Genomic DNA, 23,864 nt, shown 5'->3' on the forward strand with positions numbered 1-23,864 from the left:
AAACAAACAACAGCTATTACCACTTATGACATTTTATTGGCATATGACAATTTACAAGGGTCCCTGTTGCATTATACATCACACTGAGTAAGAATCGTTTAGCCATCTACATTCATTCTTATTGGGTATATTTTTACTCAAATTGTAATTGAATTCCCAACACTTGATTTTAACTGTGACAAAAGGGAAAAATAGTACTTCCCAAAAGTAGGCTGCAATAGGAAAAACAAATTATGCTTTTTATATTAAAATTTCTAAGATGTTGAAAAGTGTACACAGCTAAGGACTGAGTCATGGCCTTCTTAAACAGCTTTCTTAATCCTTTCTAGAAATATCCTTTGGTTATTTTTATTTTCCTTCTGTAGGCAAAAGGAAATCTATTAATGCAGGTTATCAAACAGCTACTATTTTCTGGCACTTGTAAACAAATATCCTTACCAAGACCAACCATTCAGCTTTTATAACATGTCATGAAGTGTAGAGTTGAATTGTGGTTTAAAGACAGGCTTCTTTATATGCTTGGCTCTAAAACAAAGATAACAGCCACAATGGCATTCTATTGAAGTGTTTTCACAATCCCCCTTCCCACTATTTTCTAATAGGATACTCTTCCCCTCAATTTTAATACAAGTAACCAAATATGAGTACATGTGGGTTAAAGCAATGCACTTGAACTTGTAACCTGCTGATAGGCCTTAGGTAGCTTTATTCCTACTCCCTATTAAATAATTTTTCAGTAAATTCCCCTTTCCACTTCTCTTATGTGGAAAAGCAAAACTCCGCATTTACAGTCATGTACAGAGATTCAGTATCTAACCAAATAATAATTGTTAAAAGCTAAATTTATTTGTATAAAATAAAATGGAGGTGAAAATTTTCCTGTGTTGGAGATCAGATCCATGTTGCTTTAGCAGGTAATTACGTGCTATGCTGACTAGGAGAATATTAGTTATGTCCTGATTAATGCAACATATATTTGTTTTTACAGTGTTTCCTTTCTGCTCAATTTCGGAAAAACAAAGTAAGAGAAATCATGCAATGCTTAAGGATCTTAGGGCCATGAACATCACATTTGTTGAGTTTTGTTTTTCTATTTTTCCCCTCATATAGCTGTTAGGTAAATGCCTCTGACTGCAATCAAGGTGCCAGAAGCATCCTAAATCATCAGTGAGCATGAACGAGCCATACACTTAAAATGCTTGTTTACACTAACACAATAATCATTATCTTTTAATGCAAACAAATACAACTAATTCAGTTGCTGAATTAACAAAATGAATTTGACTACTTTTATATTATGCTCACAGAGCAGACTTAGCACTGAAATTTTACTATTTCCGATATTCATTCCTTCTAAGAGATATCATCATAAACATAAATTAAAGGCAATTCACATTTGAAAGATTATCTTCCTGAAGAACAGAACCCTTGGAAAGAAAAAGAAAAACCCATTTTACAAACTGAAACAGAAATAGTGGGGAAAAAAAACAAGGTAGATCAATGCTGTGACAAACTTCCTGTCAAATCTTTTTATTGGTGACATTTGGAAAACAAGTTTCTTAAAATACTACTAATGAGCAGTATATTCTGTTTGCCTATTATTCCTTATAGTTAGACTATGAACTAGTGATTCAGCTGTCTAAAAGCTCAAATAAGTATGTGAGATATGACGTCAGGTACACATCTTTTTAACATTATCAAGTTATTCTGCAGAATAACCATACCAATATCAGAATTACAGGCTTTGTTCTGTTTTTCTTTTTTAAGTAAGACGTTCCGTAGGAATGGGGGTTTTGTTTGTATTATTACAAACCAGATTCCTCTCTCAAAGAACTGATATCTAAGACCATGACTCAAACTTTCAAAGAAAACAGAGAACACTGAATTTTGAATGCAAATGGTAAAGGCTCCTAAAAATGTTTTTTATAGCCCACTGCTTGCTTTCAGTTTAAGAAAAAATTTTTTTCATACTTTTCAATTTAACTTTTAACAGCTAGTACTTTTGAGCTATTGGCAAAGCTTCTTTTACCATCTTAAACATTTGATGAGATGTTAAATTAGCTTAGTTTACCAAAATAACAACTTTTTCCATGGTATACTTCAAAAATTAGTCACCCTACAATGTAGTGTGTTTGAATTAAGGAGAATGTTAAACAGATGTATACAGTTAAAATAATTAGTGTGGTCTCTATAGACAATTGCTCTTCAGGGATCTGTATGTAGAGCTAACGTTTACTTCAGAATAAACATTAACACAAACAGGGAGGGGAGAGAATCAGAACTTTCACAGAGCTGTACTTGACCATATCTTATAGACAAAGCAGAATTACAATGCATGTAACAAAAACAGTAAAAGTATATATTTTTTTAAAAGTTGATAGTTACAAATATGGTACGTAACAATTTTCTACTTTATTTCAGTACAATTTTCAACATACAGTCTACTATTTTTCAAGATATTTGAAGATTCAAAACAAAATTTCTCTAGACTACTTGCAAACAGTAAAATTTTAAGTAAAATGCTTACATTCTTATTTGAAAACAAAAATCATGTAAAAAAAAATGGTGGGTGCAAGTTCTGTTCTCTGTTGCAATCTTACTTCAGATTTCCTATTCCTAAAAAAAAAAAAAGAGAGAAAGAAAATAAAGATTAGCAAAGATATGAAGAGTGAAATAATTCAAAATAATCACTGTATCTAAAAATCAAATAACTAACTGGCCCAAGAAACTCACACAAAATAACATATCAGAACCACTAACAAGTTGAAAATCTCTACCTTTTCTTCTTTGCGTCTGTCCTTCTTTTCTTCATTATTTTCCATGGTCTCTTCTTCATCTTCAACAATCCCGTCCCCTTGGTATTTGTCATGAGTCCACTTTGGACTGCTACCTGACTTTTTGAAGTTAAAGCGCCCTCTGCCACGTTGGAAAGTACCACGACCTCTTCCTCTTTTGGCCCAATAATCCACACCATCATCTCTGTCATCATGCTACAGAAAGGTTAAACAAAGAAAGAAATGTCTTTCTTGTAAGGAATATAATTACATCCCCAATAGTGTTATTGTATAAATCTTCTGAAAATTGGGTATATGAGGTGGGTACTGTTCTAAAATACACAAAACCAATAAAACTGAACTTTTCAACAAAAACATGCTGCATCATGAAAGTAAATAATTACATGCTTAGTAACCCAAGCATTTGAGAGCTGCCCAGACAGTTTACTGAAGAATCTCAACTGCTAAATTACTGCCAATTATCAAAATTTTTATTGTTCTGCTTTCCATTATTTCAATCTACTATGCATAAATGAGATAATGTAACTGATATTTTCCCAAAAAAATTACCCGTCACAAATACGTAACAAAGTATAAAAATGTCATTACAACATTATCAATAACATTTAGTAAATAAAATAGGTGGTAAGAAGTATCTTTTACATACAGATACAGACTTTTAAAAATCCTACTGAGATAAATCTAAATTAATGTGTATTACATATTAATCTTCTTGGCAAGGGCACAAGCCAAATCAGGATGGCATGATCCCTAGGGTAATACCGCAACTTATTTCTTGTTCACTAACCTAAAATTCTGCAGCTATTACATCCCAACTTTAATTTTTTATTAACTGCATCCAAATAGATTGTTCCCCAAATTACAAATTATCCCATTAACCTAAACAATCTGAAAAAGTGAAAAGTACTTGGCTTTGTGTACAAGTAGATGAGTATTACATCCCAAAGAACAAAACAAAAAATGAGAAGTTCTCCTGTAATGTAACTGCTGCCCATCTCAAACAAACTTTTTAAGTTTGTACCTACAAAAAATGGGAATGATGCCCCTTTATGAGACAACAGGTATAATACAAACATAGCTGCCTAACTTATGGAGTACTGATACTGACCAACTGTCCCAAAGTCACTAAACTTTTAAAAAATAATACATAACTAAGCACCTTTTCAAAACAAAGAATGTGCCTTTGTGCATATTCACATAATACAGCTCACCCTCCTACCTGACTTAAAAAGTTCACACATGTAATTAACAGACAGTGTGAAAAGAGCCCTCACCAATTTCTTTTCTAATAATCTAGCTTTATCAAACCAGTGAGATGACCAAAGAATGAACTTAGGAACTATCAAAAATGTACCATTCCAGTACGTCAAAGTTTAACTGTAAATCCCAAATAAATTATTTTAAAATAGTCTGCCACTCAAAATAATACGTACATACAATGATGTAATTTCAAGCTCCTTTTTGTTATCATCACAACTCTATAGTTTATGCTTTTCATTTGTGATGTTTACACAGTATTCCATGAATTTGTAGGAAGAAGCAAATGGGTTTTGAAGCAAGAGGTATGGATTTAAATCTTAACAGAAACTGAGTGAACTTTACTTCCTCACTTAAAAAAAAAACAAAGATAGTCTTAAAGGAACACAAATGATTTGTAAAAAGTGCCCAGCCCAGTGCCTGACAGACAGGCACTCAATCAAAGGTGGTGGTAATAATGCTTACATGGTGCTTATTTCTAAGGATGAGGCACTGGTCTCAGCATTTTCTATATACTAACTCATCTAATCCTCACAACAACTGTAAAATACTAACTCCATTTTAGGAATAAAGAAATCGAGGGACAGAGAAACTGAGTAACTTGCCCAAAGCCACAGAGCCAATCTTTTCCAATGCCCCTTATGCTCATCATCCTCAGAGTAAGCTTCCCAGGAGTCATGGTAACAGTAAATGACTACTAAATGAGGTAGCCAAGAGCTAAAACAGGAAAAGCAGTAACAAAGCTAGACACTAGAGTTAGACTAGCAATTACTTTTAACTATACAATCATCTTACACAATAATCTGAAACTAAACAGCTACATCATCACAACATATCCTTTGTTTCTCAAAGGATATCCCAGCAGCTACCGAAGTGACATTTTAATGCTAAGCATACTAGTTCTTTTCCTTTTTTGGACAAGTGGCATGCAGAATATTGGTTCCCCGATTAGGGATGGAACCCATGCCCTCTACAGTGGAGGCACAGTCTTAACAATGGACCACCAGGGAAGTCCCTAAAGCATACTGAGTCTTAATCCTCAAATTCTTATATCTAAGATTTCAGTCTTACTGTAGACTAATTAACATTAACTACTTTATAGAAGATAAAGGGGATATGAGATATTTATAATATATAATCAAAAATATGTTAACAGAGGCCTTCCCTGGTGGCTCAATGGTAAAGAATCCACCTGCCAATGCAGGAGACACAGGTTTGATCCCCAACTCAGGATGATCCCAAGTGTCATGGCCAACTAAGCTCGTGCATCACAACTAGTAAGCCTGTGTAGTAGAGCCCAGAAACCACATCTACTGAGCTCACCGGCCCTAGAAACCATGGTCTGCAACAAGAGAAGCCACTGCAATGAAAAGTCTGAACATTACAACTAGAGAAAAAGCATGAGCAGCAATGAAGACACAGAATAGTCAAAAATAAGTAAAATTATTAAAGGAAAATTCCAGTTTGAAAAAAATGTTAACAAAGGAGGCCATATTAGAACCAAAATCTTCTGAATTGTCTTCTCTTCTCTACAGAATGATCGAGTTTCAAGAGAGTTAATTTACTAAAGCTCCAATCTAAATCTCTGTCTCCACAAGGAATTTTCTCTTCCTCAGATGACAGTAACATGGGGAACTTACCCATTTCAGTACTTTCCTATTTGGTCAAACTCTTTACAAATACTCTCAATCCCTCCAGAGAATCTCAGGTTCTAAAGTCTACTATCTTTCCTGAAATATTTATTATTGAAAACATTATCTTATCTTTGCATAACTCAAAGTTTAGAGAAGGGAAATTTCAGATAAGAATGCAATAACTGTTACCAAGTACTGGAGGAAAAATGATACATGCTGTTAAGAACCTTTGGACCCCAAGACATGGGTTCAAATCCTAACCCCACTCTCTCTGGCTAAGTACCTTTGGTCAAGCTGCTCAATCTCTGTACCTCTGTGTTTTTCATCTATAGAAACTGAATAATGGTCCTACCTCAAAATGACTTTACAAGCATGAAAATAAACTGAGCGACTTTCACTTTCAGTTCAAAACACTAAGAATGGTGCTGAACAAAATGCTCAATAAATGTTATCCATTATTATTACTAAGTATTAAATGTTTCATTACTATGGACAGAATGTCCATGCTTATTAATTATTCTGAAAAAAACCTAGAGCAATCTATAGCTTTCAACTTCATTCATTCTGAATTAAAAAAAATTTTTGTATTTATAGTCTCATCACTGAAAAATACCTTTACAGACTATCCATAAATACACATGGAGAAACCAAAGCTATCATTCCAAGGGCTCATTAATTAACAACCAAAATAATTAATTTGGGGAACTGAGTTATATATAAGAAGAAATGTGACATTAATTATACTTCTAGTGAGCACTAGCCTGTGACAAATACACACGTATGTCTTATACAGAAATGAAGATTTTAAAATATAGTCCAGAACAGCAACATGTAGAATGTTAAATTCTTGATTAGTGTAACTAAAGCCTAATTATATGCTAATCAAAAATAATTATGTCCCAATTTAAGACAAAAACTATGATACTAGAAAGAATATCATAGAAAAGTGAAAGTGTTAGTCACTCAGTCGTGTCTTTGCAACCCCATGGACTGTAGCCCACCAGGCTTCTTCGTCCATGGGACTCTTCAGGCAAGAATACTGAGTGGGTAGTCATTCCCTTCTCCAGGGAATCTTCCCAACCCAGGGATCAAACCGGGGTCTCATGAACTGTAGACAGATTCTTTATCCTCTGAGCCACCAAATTAAATATTTGCAAAATGTTTAAAGTGTTAAACAATTATTTAACTTGTTCACCTCTCATTTCCTTAACTTTTTGTGCTTTTACACTTGTTTTATTGTCTGGCATTTTTACAAGCACTTGCTCCTCATTCACACCTTTGAAAGGTTGGCCTTTTAATCTCTTCTCTTCTGACTGGGTGATATTACTGTGGTTCTGTGACTGTACGATGGCACCTAGGTTTTTTTCTCTCTAGATCTGCATTAGCAACTACCTACTGCACATTTCCACTTATTATGTCTTGGGCACTTCCATAACAGAACTTAACCTTCACCTCAAATGAGCTGCTTTCCTCTGTATTCCCTGTGCTTGCAATATCCTTTCTTCTCACTACCAACACCAAACTAGAGGGTCCCTGAATAAGCCTTCATAAATGTGGCTTTAACATTTTTCAAAACTAGTCCCTTAGACACTCAATTATTTCTCAGATCTGTTTGTCACAGCCGCGTTTTTCAAACTCTGCTTAACATCCAAATTTACTCAAGTATTACTGTCTTCCACAATTTGGCTCCTGCTTCTTAATTTTCCCAAACTTATACCAATCATCTAGCCATGTGAGTACTGGAGTTCTCTATATTAGGATGTTTCACTCCTGCTTTTTTACAGCACACCTGCTCATCTTTTAAGCTTAAGATTCAATCCAAACTCCTCTACAAAGTCTCTCTTAATCAGTATCTCCTTTGCAATAATCCACTCTTCCTCGGGAGGACATCCACAGTATGTATTTAGAATGTTCCCCTTTACCAGTCTCTTAAACCAAGAATTGAAATCCTATGTATCTTTCCATCCATAGCATAAACAGCAGTGTATTAATTCATAAATTCCTATATTAAAAATGAAATGTATCTTTTAAACTTTCTGTAACTCAATAAAACACCTTTCACTTTCCAGAAATTGTCAAGTCAAGCATAAATTTCTCCTCAAAGAAGCACAGATTGTGGAAACATTACGCATAATGCACTCTGTAAAAATTTAACTTTTCCAGACTCTTGGTCATTAAAGTACTCCAAAAAAGAGGCAAATGGAAATTAATTTTTGAAACACCTACAATGCCCATTCTTCAACCAAAATATATATCTAGTTCAGAATACAGCTATATAGTCTACCATGGCAGATGGCTCGGACATTCAGCTTTATTCAAATATACTCATAAAAAGTCAAATAAAAGACACTTTTCTAAAACTCAGCACTATTTTCCTCCTTGCTTCAACAAAACAACTAGTCTTCAGAAATAATCTCTAAAACGTGACTTCCCTGAAAAGCTATGACAAAAATGAATATTCTGTTAATAGTTTTGGTATTTCCTTAAGTTTCTATAATGGAAGATAAACCCTCTTCTCCCATGCCAAGTGCAAAAAATTTCCATCATTACTTAGAGAATCTTTCAGGACCCACCTCCTCTAGCTTCATCCCTTACAAACTACTTCAGAGAGAAGAGCATCACAAGGAAGCATCAAACTAATGTGTACCTAGCAATTTTTCCATAATGTAATTTTTCATCTTCCTTTTACTCCAATAAAAGTTAACAACCTCCTGAAAACCTTAAATACATGTGCTGTGGAAGAATTCTTCTCCTTGTCTTTCAATTAAACAAACAGCTGTAGTGATGAAAGGGAAATCTTAATGATTTACCTTCTTAACTTGACCGTCTTATAGACAGATATGAAGTAGTTTAATGTTCTTCTCTGAATGTGACTATCAAATCAGGTATATTTTTACTTTACCCTGACCAGTCCATAGGTAATATCAATAAGGTATAAACAGGACTAAAGGGACCCACATGTTCAAAACTTCAAATCATCTGGGTAATGATTTATTTTAAAAGTTTCCTATATTATAGTAAAAACTTCTCATAGTAGTGGATGCCTGTACTCAAATGTATTCACCCAGTATGCTTTGAAAATTAATGCAAACCAAATAAACAGAGATTTCTAACACCCACCAAGAAGTACTTCTTGCTCTTTGGGGTATATTCTGGATCCCATTCCTCTTCCTTCGGTCTCTTTTGAAAAGTAGTATTTGAGTTGTTTGGACCAGTATTTGTCCCAGCAAAAACTCCTCTGGCTCTTCCTCTGCCTCTAATTCGAAACTGATTAACAAAGTTGTTTAGTAATGAAATCAAAAGGTATTAAGTTACATGCAAACTCTAATTTTACTGCAGTAACAAAAAACATTCCCTAATTTCTTCCCTAAATCTCAACTTCACAGCCACTGAGGATGGAAAAGGTGGCCATTTTATACTAGTAAGGAGGGAAAAAATTCTGCCTATTGAAAGCTGAATAGGTTAAGAAGAAATGCACAGTCAACCTAGGTTGTCAGAACACTACACTTTCTTTCATGGCCTGAACTAAAATTTTTAAATAGTTTAAACTTTAAGAAGTTGGTTTTTTCCCTTTTACTAGCCAAAAGATTTGTCTAATTTCTTTGAATTACACAGGAGTCCTAAGTGTTAACTACACCTATCACCATATGGGCAAAGCTCTTCTCTTTCCCAAATAATCTAATAAACCCTACTAACAACTAACTGGATACTAGCTCAAGTTAGAAATCTGAACCTAGAAATTAAAGAGTCAAGAAGATGCACTACTATGAAGTCATTAAATTTACAATTATAAGAATTTATGGAAACATGGGAATAATAATATATATATACTAGGTAGGATAAAAAGTCATGTAATTTCTATGACTGACACACATATAAAAAAGAACTTGAATAGGCAAAAATGAAAAGTTAATACAAACGGATTTTTTTGTTTCAAGACATGTTCTTATTAATAAAAAAGTGATTAAAGAAATGGATCTAAATCATTAACTTTCCTTGACTCTTGGGTCTCTAAGCACTATGTACAGTTACTGATTCCAAAGTTAATAAGTTATACAGATGCTTCTAAATCTCAAAATGGCATATTTTCAAAATCAGGCAAAAACATGGATTTTTTACTTTCTATACAAAGGAGGTTATCATCCCAGCTCCAGCTCCTCCTCACTCTCCCAAATGGCATTTCTTAATAAAGATATATCAAATACCATTTTAAAGACTACAGGAGTAATGGCTCACACAACAATGACTAAATCAGGTATCTTACTTTCCTTATGTACAGTGCTCTAAAGTAAAGTTCTATCAAAGACAGAAAATAATTTTATTACTTACAAAGGTTCCTCGTGGTCGGCTAACTCCTGCAAAGCCTGAGTATTCTTTCAGTTCATGGTGAGTTTTAAATTCTTCTTCTCTTTCCTTCTTACTCTCCTTTTCTTCTCGAGAACTAGGAGAAGAAGGTGATGCTGAAGAGGATGAAGATCGAGAATGATCTTGCTCTCTACTTTTATGTTTACTGAAAAATAAAAGAAACAAGAAAAATGTGCTATTTTAAAAAAAGATTAAGAAAGACCCTGCTGTATCTTACAATAAGAGGGATATTTTTCAAGTCAAAGAAACTATCCCCTATTAAAATTATCATGAAACTAAAATGATTGGGTGTTCAACTTTGACATAGTCTGTTTCCATTCTCCTCCAATATTTGTTTTATATCACTACTGGAAAACATGCTATGACCTGCCAGTTAGAAACTAGCAGTCTGGAAACTTCAAGAATATAAAGTTCAGTTCAACACTTTTAACATTTTTTTTTTTTTTTAAAGGAAAGGAAGGGAAGAGTAGGAAAAAGTATGAATGTCCTTAAGGCCATGTTTCAAAATGACTGCAGTTTGTACAACCCTAGGTGAAAACAGTTGATACAGATTGGGCCATAACTCCATTATTGAAATAAAAGGCATATGACATTATAAATACCAGTAAATTAAAATTAATTATAAATTAAAAAACACGAGTAAAATTACCACCATTCACCTAATGAACAGCAAGAAAAACAATTATCTATGATACTTAGTATTCCTAATATTTACTTGACTCTATCATGATCAATACATGATTCTACTGCAATACCCGAAAAGGTCATACCTGCGATAACTCTTACCACTTCTAACAGTATCCATGGAAACATTACTTTGAAAGCCTAATACACATTGCTATTTCAAAAAAACTAGTCCTTCCTCCCCCCATCTCTCCCATGTTAAACCACTAGACATCAGTTTAAAATTCTTGTACTCTGGGTGTTATGAGTTGAAAAAGTGCGGAATCAAGCATAACGAACCAAAGTTCTTACACAAACTGTTTCTAGAAATGCACTGCATTGAAGTCCAACCTCCTGATGTAGCCTGGATAATAGGACACATTAATTTGTCATTTTTTTTTCAGTGTTAGCTTGCTATTCCAAAGTTTTTGTCCTCATCCACCATAAGCCGTGTAAAAGACAAATACATTTTTGCTGTAAAACAAATAATTTTAATTGTTTAAATTTAAACATTCGATTACACAGTCAAAATTGAAAGCAATTAAGCTGACAATTATTAAAGGCTAATTAGAAGCTAAAACCTAACTCCGACAGTTTTAACAATTACCTGTCATCTTTGTAAGATTTGTATTCCTTGTAATCTTTTGGAGTTTTTTCCTGCTTTCTTGATCCACTGGATTCCCTGGAGCCCTTGGAATCCCCCCGTTCTTTACTTCTTTCTTTTCTCCGACGATCTATGTCATGCCGAAGATCAGCAGAATCACATCTTAATTTTTTATCTCCCTATAAAAGACAGATGTAAAATACAGATTTCAGGGAAACTATACGGAAAAAAAAAGAAATATATATATAAAATACCAATTTTTTTTGCCAGTTTCTAAGCTGGCATTTTTAGTAGCAGAAAAGAATGAATATAACATACTACTTCCATACTTAAGTTTTTGTTTAAAAACGTACTTGCTGTTTTCACTAAACACTTGTGAACACAAGTACAACAGGACTGGAGAAGTAATTAAAAGCTAATTGTCTTCAAAATGTCATAGGTTTCTGTTCAAAGCAATCCATAATAAACTTTCATATAGTAAAATGATATAATTATTTTTCCACTCGGTACATCCTCGTTAATTATCCCTCATCTTTTGAAACAGCTTTTTATATACTTTAACAATGATGGAGATTATACTCAGTTGTGGGTATAGCCATCTGACAGTAAAGTTAAGGGATCCTAAAGTAAATGGTTCTCATTATTTAAGCCTCATTATCATCAAGTTCTTCCCAAATTAGTTGACCAACCCAATAAAAATCACTTTAAAAGTTAAATATTCTGTATTTTCCATAACATGCAAACATAATATGATTAATGAAACCAACTGAGGTTGAACAAGGGTAGAAACAAAGCCAGAAAGATTCATTCCCAATCCTGTACTCAGTATCTGGGCCATATACTGCCCTTTCTCAATTCAGGTATTGCAACGGACATTAGTTTAACTGGGTCACAATTCACCTCCTTCTTGTTCCATTGCTTTTTCAAATACTATATAATTTAGGAAGATGGAAAGAGGCATCTAGGAATGAAGAAAAATTATACATCAGTAAGATGCTAAGCAATGTGGACATCCTTGCTAGTATTCAACAATACGAAGTACTTACTCTGGGAAGTCTAGCTACAATGTTCATAAACATTCCTAAAACTGGAAGTATATGTCCAAATGGTATCAACTACTCACCTATTTGCTCCCACAGTTATGAGAATATCTAATCAAGAGCAAAAACTTTCCTATTCACCTAGTAATATGCTATTGCCAAGCCCATGGGTAACAGTATAGGTGGAAGTACTTTGTAAACACCAAACTATATATGTAAACTACACACTACTACATGTATGTTAATTGTTCATTCAGATAGGAAGATAAAAGATAAAAAGCAATGTCTTTTCCTCTTATCCTTCCATTAGTTATCACTATTTTCTCTCCTCTAGATCAAAATCTGGTCTGAATAATGAAGACAGAAGAAAGACACTCACTCTGTCAAGAGTACAAGAATAGACTAAATTGTGGACAAAACAAAATTAATCAACATTGAACCTAAGACATTGAAAATAAAAGCCAAAATTAGCATTCACTTCTCAGAATCTGCTTTACCAAAATCAATGTGCCCCACGCAAAGAAAGCACTTTCTAAGCTCTAAATTTCTTATTTAATAAATTAATAGCATGCCTAATTAAAAAGCTTATAAATGAAAGCCTTAGTAATAGTTTCTAGTAATAAAGTGCCAATGTTATCATAACAGCCCAGTTATTCAACTCTGCAAAACAGATGTATTCTCATTTTTCTTATCAGAAAACCAACATCCAAAAAGCTAATCACGTTCCTATTATCAAGATAGTATCAGTAATGGCCACGACTGGAACCAAGTAATACCCGTTCCCTAACTTTCTCATTACAAGACAGTTGCTCTCTTTTAACCCTGCTCCACATTTCAACTAGAATTTTATGGCCTGTCATATAGACTAATCTACCTAGGAAATATCAAATTGTCAATTAAACAGAGTCCCCTTAATGACTGAATTCCATTCTTAAAAGTCCCCCGACCCCAATGCCAGTCATTCAGACTCCTTTCTGAAGTTTAAAAGCATTCTTCCCCCAAATCTACAAATATTCCAATGGTAACACAGTTTTTATTCCAAGTGTTCATTTGTAAACCAGTTCTTAGAATGCTTATTTCTTAGTCCAGATCAAAAACCCAGTAGCATGGCGATTACTTCTCGTTCTCTCTTTGAAGAACCTAAAGATATTAATTTAGGCACACATAAATCAAGGAATATTTATTCTGGATCACCCATTTCACCTCTAACAGAAAACTTTATATAATGTGTATCTTTCCTATTATAATTTTCCTGTCTACTCACTGATTCTTTGCCTTTTGCTTAGAAATACTTTTTTTTCATTAGCATTTAAATTAATTATTCTTAGTTTAACATATAGTAAAGGGTGAGCTTAATTTTTTTCTAGGATGAAACACTACATACACACTAACACAGATATATATATATAAAAATATATCTATTTACAAGTTATAAATAGATGATGTCTATAAACATTTTGCCTAAATAAACTGCTTATTAGAACAATAGCATTAATGAACCAGAAGTTAACTTGGAAAAGAAAAAGTGCATTCAAAACATACCTTTTGATTTTCTTCTTTAAAAACTCTCTCTTCCCCTGCTAAACGGGTATGCTTCCTCAGGGCACTTGGAGAGATGTCAATTCTCCTTAATGTAAAATAAAGTCTATTTGTAGTCACATTAATTTTATGATTCTACAAATTCCTAAAATTTTTCCATTTTTGTAAAGGGAATACCAGTATTTTCCCTCCCAGTTGACTAAATTTAGTATAGCAAGATTATTAATCTAATTCTTAATAGATAATTAAGAAATAAAAACTGTATTTATTAAAAATAAATTAAAATGCCTCCAATTATTTATAAACAAATGAAGCCTGATCTTTTAAGATATCAAGCTTACTTTAATCATCAAAAAAGAAAAAACTTTTTTGATTAAAATTATCATTTAAGTATCAGCATATAATTATAATACATCAGTATCAATAAATACACAAATAGGATTATTTGTTCTTAAGTTATCTCCAATATTTTTACATATTCAGTATCTTTAGTTTTATTCTGTGCCTCTCCTTGAGTTCTTAAGCTACTGTCAGTTGAATCTTCTCAGTGCCTCTTCAGCAGTGACCACCAAAACCATACCTACTACGTATTAAGCACTGAATTAGGTACTTTACAATTAATACTAACTGTCAACATCATCCTGCAAAACAGGATATTTTATTTGTTTTTCTTATTTGTAGATGGAAAAAAAACATTCAGAGATTAAATAACTTTTTTATCACAATGCAATTAAGTGAGAGCAAGGAACTGAAAATAACTATCTGACTTCAAATTCACGATCTTTTCACAAGGAACAATTCTATCTCACGAAGCATTTTTATTTTACAAACTTACTCAAAGTGAATAAAATTCAAGGGTTACTTACTCTAGGCATCCAACCCCCTCCCAAAAGACAAACTGGTAACTATTTAATTCCAAACTGGGAAGTGATAAGAGTGAGTATTTTAAGTTCTAACAACCAGTTTTAACCAAATATACTGAAAATTAAAAAGAAATGGTAAACTGAAAACTTTCATTTGAGTCATGATACCCATATAGTTTCATGTATCTTATCTATAGCTTCAACATGAACTTGTTTAACAGTGTCTTCCTATCAAAACAACATTTTTACATGCCCGGTATACATACCTGTGTATCTCAGGGCTCTTTTGCCTGGCACTATGTTCTTCAGTGGCTTTCTGATACGAAGTGAACCTCTCGTTTAGGGTCATTGAAGATGATTTGAAGTATTGCTCTGTTGATTTAGGAGAAACACTGCCCAATTAGTTACCTTTACCTTAAGAGGAATTTTCAATTGTGACAGAAGGGCATGTAGCAGGTGAATAGAAAATAAAAATACTCAAGAAACCTAGTAGAAGAGAATCAAGTGTTACAAAGAACTCCTACCCTGTCCCACGTAACTTCTTGTACCTCAACAGGTAACTGATGCAAAGTTCCTCACAGGTCTCTGTCAATATTACATATAATCCAAGAACAATAAATATACTAAATCAAGAGTCTCTTTCTAATTCCATTTCAATAACGTACTACACTTCCTCAAATAAAACAAAAAGCAACAATAATATGTCAATGTCCTTAAGCCTTGCCAATATGAACCAATGAAGTTAACTTCAAGTAATCATTTGCAGAAAATGAAAATACTAAAATAACTTGCAAAGCTTGTTTTAATAAACTAATAAAATTATTTTGGCAAGAACTATGTTGTTAACAAAAACTGGATTTAAGAAACTGAATACTGGCACTTCAATTGGAAAAATATTTTTTACATCAATTAATACTAATTACTCCAAAAATCTGGCATCTTGGCAAACCTGACAGTACATTTGATATTACTGTCTTGTCTTTTAACAATTTTAAAATTAGTAATATCAACACCAATTCTTTTTTAAACCATTTCAAGATATGCTGTTGATGTAATATAGAAAGACGTATAAAGTCATGAAATGTTACATTACGAAGCAAGCTATCTGCTTAACAGGTCAACATACATCTGTGTCAACTTACCGCCCAATATCCAGCACATGTCTCATAACCAATCATTAAAACTTGAAATGGCCACTACCAGGGTAGTGCCTCAATCATAATTCCATGAAACCCAGGAATTTGAGCTAGCAACTCAGTTTTTATGCCATTTTTGCCAGGAAGACAGAAGATTCAACTTTGCCTGTATCTTTCAACAGCTATTTTACTTTGAAACATGGATTTGCCATTTCAAAACATATTCCAGGACCTAGTTACAATGAAAAAGAAAACATCACTGGGCATTTTCAGCTCTATATGAAGTAAGAGCTGTTCAGATCGGTTGCACAATACCAATAATGAAACATAACTACAGTTCTTTTCTTTAAAAAAAAAAAAAAAAAAAGGAAAAAGGAAAAATTTATCAAAACCTGATCTCAAAATTCAGCAATAAATTGTAAAATGTAGAGACAGGTAAAAAAAAAAAGTGAAAAAAGAAAAAATGTTAATGTTTCATATTCTATGCACCACAGTAATATGGTCATAAATTGGTTCACAAACCTAGTTATAGCCAAATAGCTAAACTCTTTTGTTACTACATTTAAATAATTACAGTAAAAAAGAAATTCATTAACTCTTCACTATTTTGAAATATCAAGTGCATTAAGAATTCCTGAGTGACAAGTTTCACCTATGAGTTGTTCTCAGGTCCAAAGACAAACTTTTCAAAAACGGCTTTTCAGAGCAACAGCCACGGAGATTCCTAGGTAAGAAACCTACTTCAGGGTAAACTCCCTTTCAAACACAAAAATAAAATAATAACATCTATTTGCCCAAAAAGTCGCAAGCTAAAATCTTTGAAAATTATTAGTAACTCTGGAACTAAAATTAGACACTGTCGAAAAGAGAGTATCACTACTTCAGTTGAAAAGAACATCCTTCATCATCCCCAGGACCTCAAGGAATGTCATCATTATTATCCTTAGTCACTCACTACTCACAGTATCACTACTTACCTAACACACTTTTAAATTTCTTGAACTTTTTCCCCCCTTTAAAAATCCTAATAAAGTTTTCTGATTTATCATATAAAAAAGTAAAATATTATAACAAATTAAGTAATACAAAATTAACACAGAAACACTGGTTTCCCCTCCCACTGGTTTCAAGTTTCTTTAAAGGTTAAAAAGAAATTCTTTATAATAGTAACAACATTGCACCACTTTGTTATAAATCTATGCCACGAGTACATTAATACAGGTCTTATGAATGCAATCAAAGATAATCTGCAAGCACTCTGAACTTCAAGGACAGTATTATGGCACATTTCAAAAAGACTTTCAGCACTGTATAAATCTGTATCATTTTTATCATGATACAGATTTTCAGGGTATGTTTTAATTTTACTTACATTTCACTTATTAAAAATCACTTTATTAAATAGGTGTTAATGTTACCAAGACTGGTATCTCATTTATGAAGTGCTATTTATACAAAATTTTAATAGAGACTACATAGAGCCCTAGGGTGCATTATTATTATGCATAGCTGTTAATTTTTTTTTACTTGCAAGAAAAATATAATTCACAATACTAAACATACCTTTAACATGATGAACCAAGGACACAATGTGTTGAATAAATGACTCAGATGTGCTTTTGCTGGCCTGTGGCAACTTAATGTGGTCAAAGATGGATCGGAATTCTTGCTCCTTCTTGACAGAATGGACAAGTGTACTAGCAAGCAGTCTGTCTTTAGTCAAGGAAGCAGGTCTGGAGCATATCGGTAACAGACAGACACATACAAACAAAATATACCATTGGTTTGAATATGAAAATGGGAAGTATGGTCAGAAAATAAGATAATTAACTGGATTATTAACTAACCACCCACAGATTATTTACTGGGGAGCAATGTGGATTACCTGTTAGAATCATCAAGAGGAACAGGTGCCATTTTGAGTTTGACTTCAGGACGATGAGAATCACTGGCTATCATTTTGATCCTAAGTGGGCTCTCTTCTCTGAAGGTAGACTTTTCTCGTGCATCCAGATTCTTGTGTAGAGGGGGACTGTAATCAAAGAGGTCTTTGAGCTTTTCAGACTTTACCTGCTCAGGTGACTGAGTTTCTTTCTTTACTGTTATTCTCTCAGAATTTTTGTCGTCTTCCTTGTGCTTATCTTTTGCAGTGCTAGGCCTTTCTACTACATATCCAGTCTCTTTAAGTTTGTAATTTTTTTCTTCTCTAAATCCATCACTTTCTCTATTGCCTTTCAATGAAACTTTGGACTTGTACTTGGGTCCTTCCTCCTCAGTATTCCGATGAGACGTAGTAGCAAAATTTTTACCCTGATCTGCAAGAACTGACTTCCTGAACTGTCTATAATCCTCTGTCTCCTCTGTGTCATCCCCTTCTGAATCATTAAACTTTTGTTTTCCAGATTCCTTATCACTGAAGTAATCTAGAACTTCCTGATCTTCCCATTCTCCCTCTGCCCTCCCTTTCTCTGATCCTTTCTCCTTTGGAGCCTCTTTATCCCTGGTATTACCCCTATCAAGCAGGAATACTCTAGACTCTTCATCTGTGAACCTGTGAATAAGCAAAGAAGAGGATGGTAACTCTGGATTGCATTCATTCTGGACCACTTACATACTTAACTGTGCTTCCCAATATCACAGGGCCAGTAATAGGAGGAAAAAATCCTACTGAAAATTGCTTTTTTCAGATTCCACTTACAGAAAGCCTTAAAAGCATCCATAAAGCTTATGTGCTGAGTTTTTAAATAAATGCACACATTAAGACTTCTGAAGTTTAAAAAAAGTAAAGCCATTCTCAAAAACTTGTTGTTTACTCATAGTTCACAATTCTGCACTAACAAATCCAAATTTCCACAGAGCTTAAGTTTAATTTTTGAGACTAAGAACTACTAAAAACTTATCTGTAATACACTTATCTGATACTTAAAATATACTTATCTATTTAATATATTTATCTATTTGAATCCTACTTATTACACTCAAAATTTCACTAACATATCTACTAAGTAAGAGTTCAAAAAGGTGGACTTCAGTGTAGTTAATATTAGATGTTACTATTCTATCTAAATCACAAAATAATTCATGTATATACTTTTAAGTAGAAAATGATTTCTGGCAATATTAAGTAGAAACTACATATCAATTCAATAAAAAATTAATTTTAGGTTGGGAAGCACTAAAAAAATAAATAGCAAGCTTGCTGTATTTCCTTACTTAAAACCAACCATATTACCTTAGTAATCCATTTTCATTAAGGAACCTTTAGTAATGCTTAAAATTAGCATTTAGACCAAGCATCTCTCTGAAATGTTACTGGAGTCAATAAGAAATACCATTTATTATCTTTTCTACAGTCAGGAAAATTTATTAAAAATTGGCAGCTGGACTATTTATACTACCACACAAGAATATATAACTGCATTATTTTATGTAGGTCACGTTATAATGATGAAGACAAAATAAGCTTTCAATGCTTTAACACTTTCAACTTCTCATTTACATTCTTAATTCTGGACTTAAAAAATGGATGAAATGAAAAGGAAGAGCATGAATTATCTTCATAAACATTAAAACACTTTACAATCAACTTGGAATTATTTTATAAAAAGAAAGAAGTCAAGAGTAAAAATACTTAAATACACATCACAATGCAATTTTAAAACATAAATCCAAACAGAATTCAGAGAAATATTACTATTATGATCTAAATTCTCTTAACTCTTACCTTTTTAAGAATTTTCCTGTCTTTGCAGTTTCCTGATCTCCACCATCAGGATAAAATGAGGAACGTCCCCTAGCCTCATCTCTTGGAGCGTTCTGTGGTGTGATTGTCTTTGCAGGGCTTCTTCGTGAAGGGATATGATGAATTGGACTATTCTGAGAAGGGCTGTATCTACTTGATCCATTTCCAACAGAACCAGACCCAGATCTTTCAGGACTATGCTGAATGGAATGTGAATGCTGAGAGGGTGTGTTTTTTGCAGAGTGTACTGTACTGAGCATGGGGGCATCAGAGCAAGATGAACTCTGACTAGGTGGTGTAGCAATTGGTGAAGGACTATGGGGCGATCTGGGGCTATTATCATAAGCTGAAAGGCCAGGCCAAATATCACCAGATGTGGCCGATGATTTATTAAACTCATCAATAGATTCAGACGGGTCGTGTTCAAACGTATCTTTCGGTTCCTCCTGTGATTTATTTTTCAAAGGACTCTCTTCTTGAGGTTCCCCTTCAGCTTTTTTGGTTTGTTTTTCCTGAGACCCTCGTCTTTTAGAGACAGGAGACTTGCTATAAGGGGACGAAGAACGAGAAGAGGATGATCTTGGAGACCTAGAGGATCTATATGATCGGCGAGATCTGCTTCGGGATCTTTGAGAAGAAACGGATCTTCTTTTTGGACTCCTAGAACGTGAACGACCTCGTCGAGGACTCCTAGAGTGTCTTCTATTCCAAACAGGTCTATAACCACCTCGATGGTATCTACCTCCTCCTCCTTGATAATACCCTCTACCCCTTCCTCTGTATCCATAAGGTCGTCTCATTCCTCTATTATTTCTGTAATCTCGACGATAATCTCTAGAATAAATTCGATCTCTACTACGAGATCTTGAATACGTCCTGGAACGAGACCTAGAACTAAAAATGAAATAAATATCAATGAAAGAAAAATAAACTATTCCATTGTACCATTCTGATTGAATATATTATGCAAATAAGACGTCAAAGCTAAAAATGTATTTTTTTTAAAAAACCCCTCATTTATATAAAAGTTAAAGGTTATTATTTTCAATGAAAAACATCTCAATTCTAAGGTATATATCGAGAAAACGGGGGAAAAAGTAACATCCAACAATGGGACACACTAACACATCACATTCATGCAGGCACTTAAAGTGGTAATGTCAAAAGAATACGTAATGCCACGGAAGAATATTCATTAGTGGCTAAATGTATATGTAATAAAAAGCTAGGTCAAGAAAAATACTAAAGAAAAATCAGAAACTAACATTAATTCATAATAAGATCATGGTCATTTATTTTTAACTTGTTTCTATTTTCCATGCTAAGTATGTATTACCATTTAAAGAAAAACCACCAGAGTCAATCATTTTTATATAAAAGAATAAACCTATTGAGACCTCAGAGTCAGAAACAAGAAACTATGAAATAGCAAAGATTATTTACTGCCAAATAATTCTTACATTATCCAATTCATCTCTTAACATTACAACAGTTCCCCTTTATCTGCAGGAAATTCATCCAAAGTTTCCCCAGTGAACTAATTCTAAACAACAGATCCACTCACAGCGTTCTTGGAGACTAAAACATGTTAATGAATTTAGCACTCTGCCTGTGTAAGCAATCTATAACTGTTAGCTGGTATGATTATTATAATTTAAAGAGGTAAAAGCACAGTAATTCACCTGTATCTCTTCTTCCTTGAGTGTGATCTTGATCTTGATCGAGAACTAGACTGTGATCTAGACTTTGATCTTGAAGAATGTGATCTAGAATTGGAGCGACCCATTTCTTTTCTCCTAGGCAAATGAGAGGGCAAAAAAGGTTAAAATCACAATGCAAGAGAAGTAGTTTCTATTATTTAACTTATCTTCAGATACAAATTAAATTTATAAAACATTAAGTTTCCCAAAGGATATTACCCATCATTATTCAAGTAAGTACTAAGTCAATTATCCCTAACTAAAACTGTATTTGCACCTGCATGGCAGGTATTGTAAAGAAACAACAGAAGATTTCTATGGACTTTTCCACTTATGTGCCTCAATCCAAAAAAAGGCAGCAGCTGCAGAAGTCAGAAAGAGCAATGACATCAGACTGCAGCAGTACGTTAGATGTTATTCCATGCCCAATACAAATGCCTACCTCTCCTGTAAAAAAGATAAATAATATCAGAGTATTACAGATAACAAACCTGAAAAGAAAATACAAATGACATAATATTAAAAAACAGAGTAAACCTACCCAGCTGTCATCATAAGTGCTTTATGGCTTTGAAATGGGACTAAACTGACCACTCCATGTATGCAATACTGCTTGGAATGGTGACGGATAAGTCTCCCAGTAGAATAAAGGTCATTAAGTCTCTTAACAGCTGGAGCTCAAAGCTCTGCTTTCAACAGTCATGACTGTAGAAATAAAAATGGACTTACGTGACAATGCCTAGTTCACCCTATAGCTTTCTGGTGAAAAGATGAAAAAGGATAAAAGAAACTAAAGAGATTGCTGCAAGAAGAGATTGGGACGGCAAGAAAAAGAGAACCTGTACACCAATATTCTAACTTTTCTAAATACTAGCTAGTATCTAATGCAATAATCAGACCTCATGAAATTAGTAACAGGACTGATTTATAAGATCTACTCTTTACAAAATTAAACCTACACATCTCCCAAGTTTATTCCTGCTACAACTATTTTAAATTTTCACTAATTTACACAAAATTAAGTATTTTTTCCCCAAAAAATCAACTCACTAAACTTTCCTAATAGCCTGCAATTGCCATGTATTTAAACCATTTTGACCTAATTAGACTTTGCTCAGTAGTATGAAAGTTTTTGAAAAGTATTGAGATAAACTAGAGGAGGCAATGATGTCTGCATACTTCCTCACCAAAAAAGCCACATAAATGACAAATTCAATGGGTTTCAAACAAATATTTATTCTAAAATAAAACACAACTGTCTTCAAAGAGACAAACACCAGCTTCATCTTCTCTCACTCTTAATTCCAAGTGAGTTAAGATATAAAGACAGTACCTTCCTCAGAGATGTAGAGAGGATTAAATGAGTTGATACATGTAATATTCTTAAAACAATTTTCAGCACATAATAAGCAATCAAACCTAACTTTAACACCCATGTAAAGGGGAAAAAGTTAAGTTATGGAACTCCTCTTGTACGCATAAAAGATAAGTTAAATAAGCAGAGCTATTTTGTCCTGATTATTTTTGAATAACTGTGTGTTTTGAGTCTTTAAGTAGATGTGTTTATAGAAGTAGAAGCAGATATACAACCTAGAAATAAAAGAGAATCTTTTCCCTAAAACTTTAAAAATCTGGCTTACTTCATACAAGTCACCATAACAAAAGTTTCAGACCATATCACTTTTAATCAGTCTAAATCATTAGGTTCAGAAGTCACATTTTCTTTAAAAAGTCCAAACTTCAGACTAGAAAAACTAATCATCTACCTTGGGTTTTATGCAGGATCAAGCAGTCAACTGAAGTCTTTGAGATACTGTAAGATTCTTCCTGGAGAGAATGCTCTGAGAAATTAAATTCCTAGCAAAGATAAAAAAAAAAAAAATTTGAATTATGATAAAAAATCCACTATTTACAACATATTATCACTCAGCACTGCAATAAACTCTTAATAAAGGCACTAAATATTTCAGGAACAGAATATTGAATCAGGAAATAAGTTTTTAACCATAAAAGCTTAAAGAAATTTAACTTTTGTTTTAATCAGAATGCAGCAGTGCATTATGAAACTGCAGGACCTTTAATGCAAGCACTTGAGTTCTAATTTTAGCGATCTAGGCTTTAGAAAACAGAAGCTATACTGTCATCCTATCAGAAAATTCCAAAGTGGTTAGCGTAAGTGGCCATCTTGGTATAACATGTTATGTATCTATAGTAAGGGTTTCCCTCACAGCTCAGTGGGTAAAGAACCTGCCTGCAATGCAGGAGACCTGGTCAGGAAGATCCCCTGGAGAAGGAAACTGCAAACCATTCCAGTATTCTTGCCTGGAGAATCCCATGGACAGAAGAATCTGGCAGGCTACAGTCCATGGGGTCGCAAGAGTCGGACACAACTTAGGATTCAACTACTACCATCTACAGTTAGTATTCATAATGCTACAGTTTATAACAACTATACTTTGAGTTTACTTTAATGCTATTTATCTTATCTTCTCCTGACCACTTCCTTTCATATAGTTCAGTTTCATT

At 33.5% G+C, this 23,864-nt stretch overlaps 1 protein-coding gene across 9 annotated transcripts in view; it reads right to left on the reverse strand.

Annotated features, from left to right (window-relative positions):
- Positions 1–16: 16 nt before the first annotated feature.
- The window catches only part of BCLAF1 (BCL2 associated transcription factor 1), a 30,891-nt gene continuing 7,043 nt past the window's right edge, over positions 17–23,864 (reverse strand). Inside the window, exons 2-13 of one of the 9 annotated variants that reach the window (XM_070796238.1) lie at positions 23,105–23,195; positions 21,321–21,434; positions 19,621–20,526; positions 17,782–17,928; positions 17,460–17,629; positions 15,027–15,132; positions 13,901–13,985; positions 11,322–11,497; positions 10,016–10,196; positions 8,807–8,953; positions 2,778–2,990; positions 17–2,616 (exon numbers count right to left, since the gene is read on the reverse strand). In XM_070796238.1, the coding sequence (XP_070652339.1) occupies positions 2,611–2,616; positions 2,778–2,990; positions 8,807–8,953; positions 10,016–10,196; positions 11,322–11,497; positions 13,901–13,985; positions 15,027–15,132; positions 17,460–17,629; positions 17,782–17,928; positions 19,621–20,526; positions 21,321–21,424 (2,241 nt within the window). In that variant the 5' untranslated portion in view covers positions 21,425–21,434; positions 23,105–23,195 and the 3' untranslated portion in view covers positions 17–2,610. Of the gene's footprint in view, positions 2,617–2,777; positions 2,991–8,806; positions 8,954–10,015; positions 10,197–11,026; positions 11,189–11,321; positions 11,498–13,900; positions 13,986–15,026; positions 15,133–17,459; positions 17,630–17,781; positions 18,448–19,620; positions 20,533–21,320; positions 21,435–23,104; positions 23,196–23,864 lie in introns of those variants that run through there. The other 8 variants (XM_070796233.1, XM_070796237.1, XM_070796232.1 and 5 more) reach the window with 8 other exon arrangements.

The sequence above is a fragment of the Bos indicus genome, chromosome 9 (assembly GCF_029378745.1).
Source record: "Bos indicus isolate NIAB-ARS_2022 breed Sahiwal x Tharparkar chromosome 9, NIAB-ARS_B.indTharparkar_mat_pri_1.0, whole genome shotgun sequence".
Lineage (NCBI taxonomy): Eukaryota > Metazoa > Chordata > Mammalia > Artiodactyla > Bovidae > Bos > Bos indicus.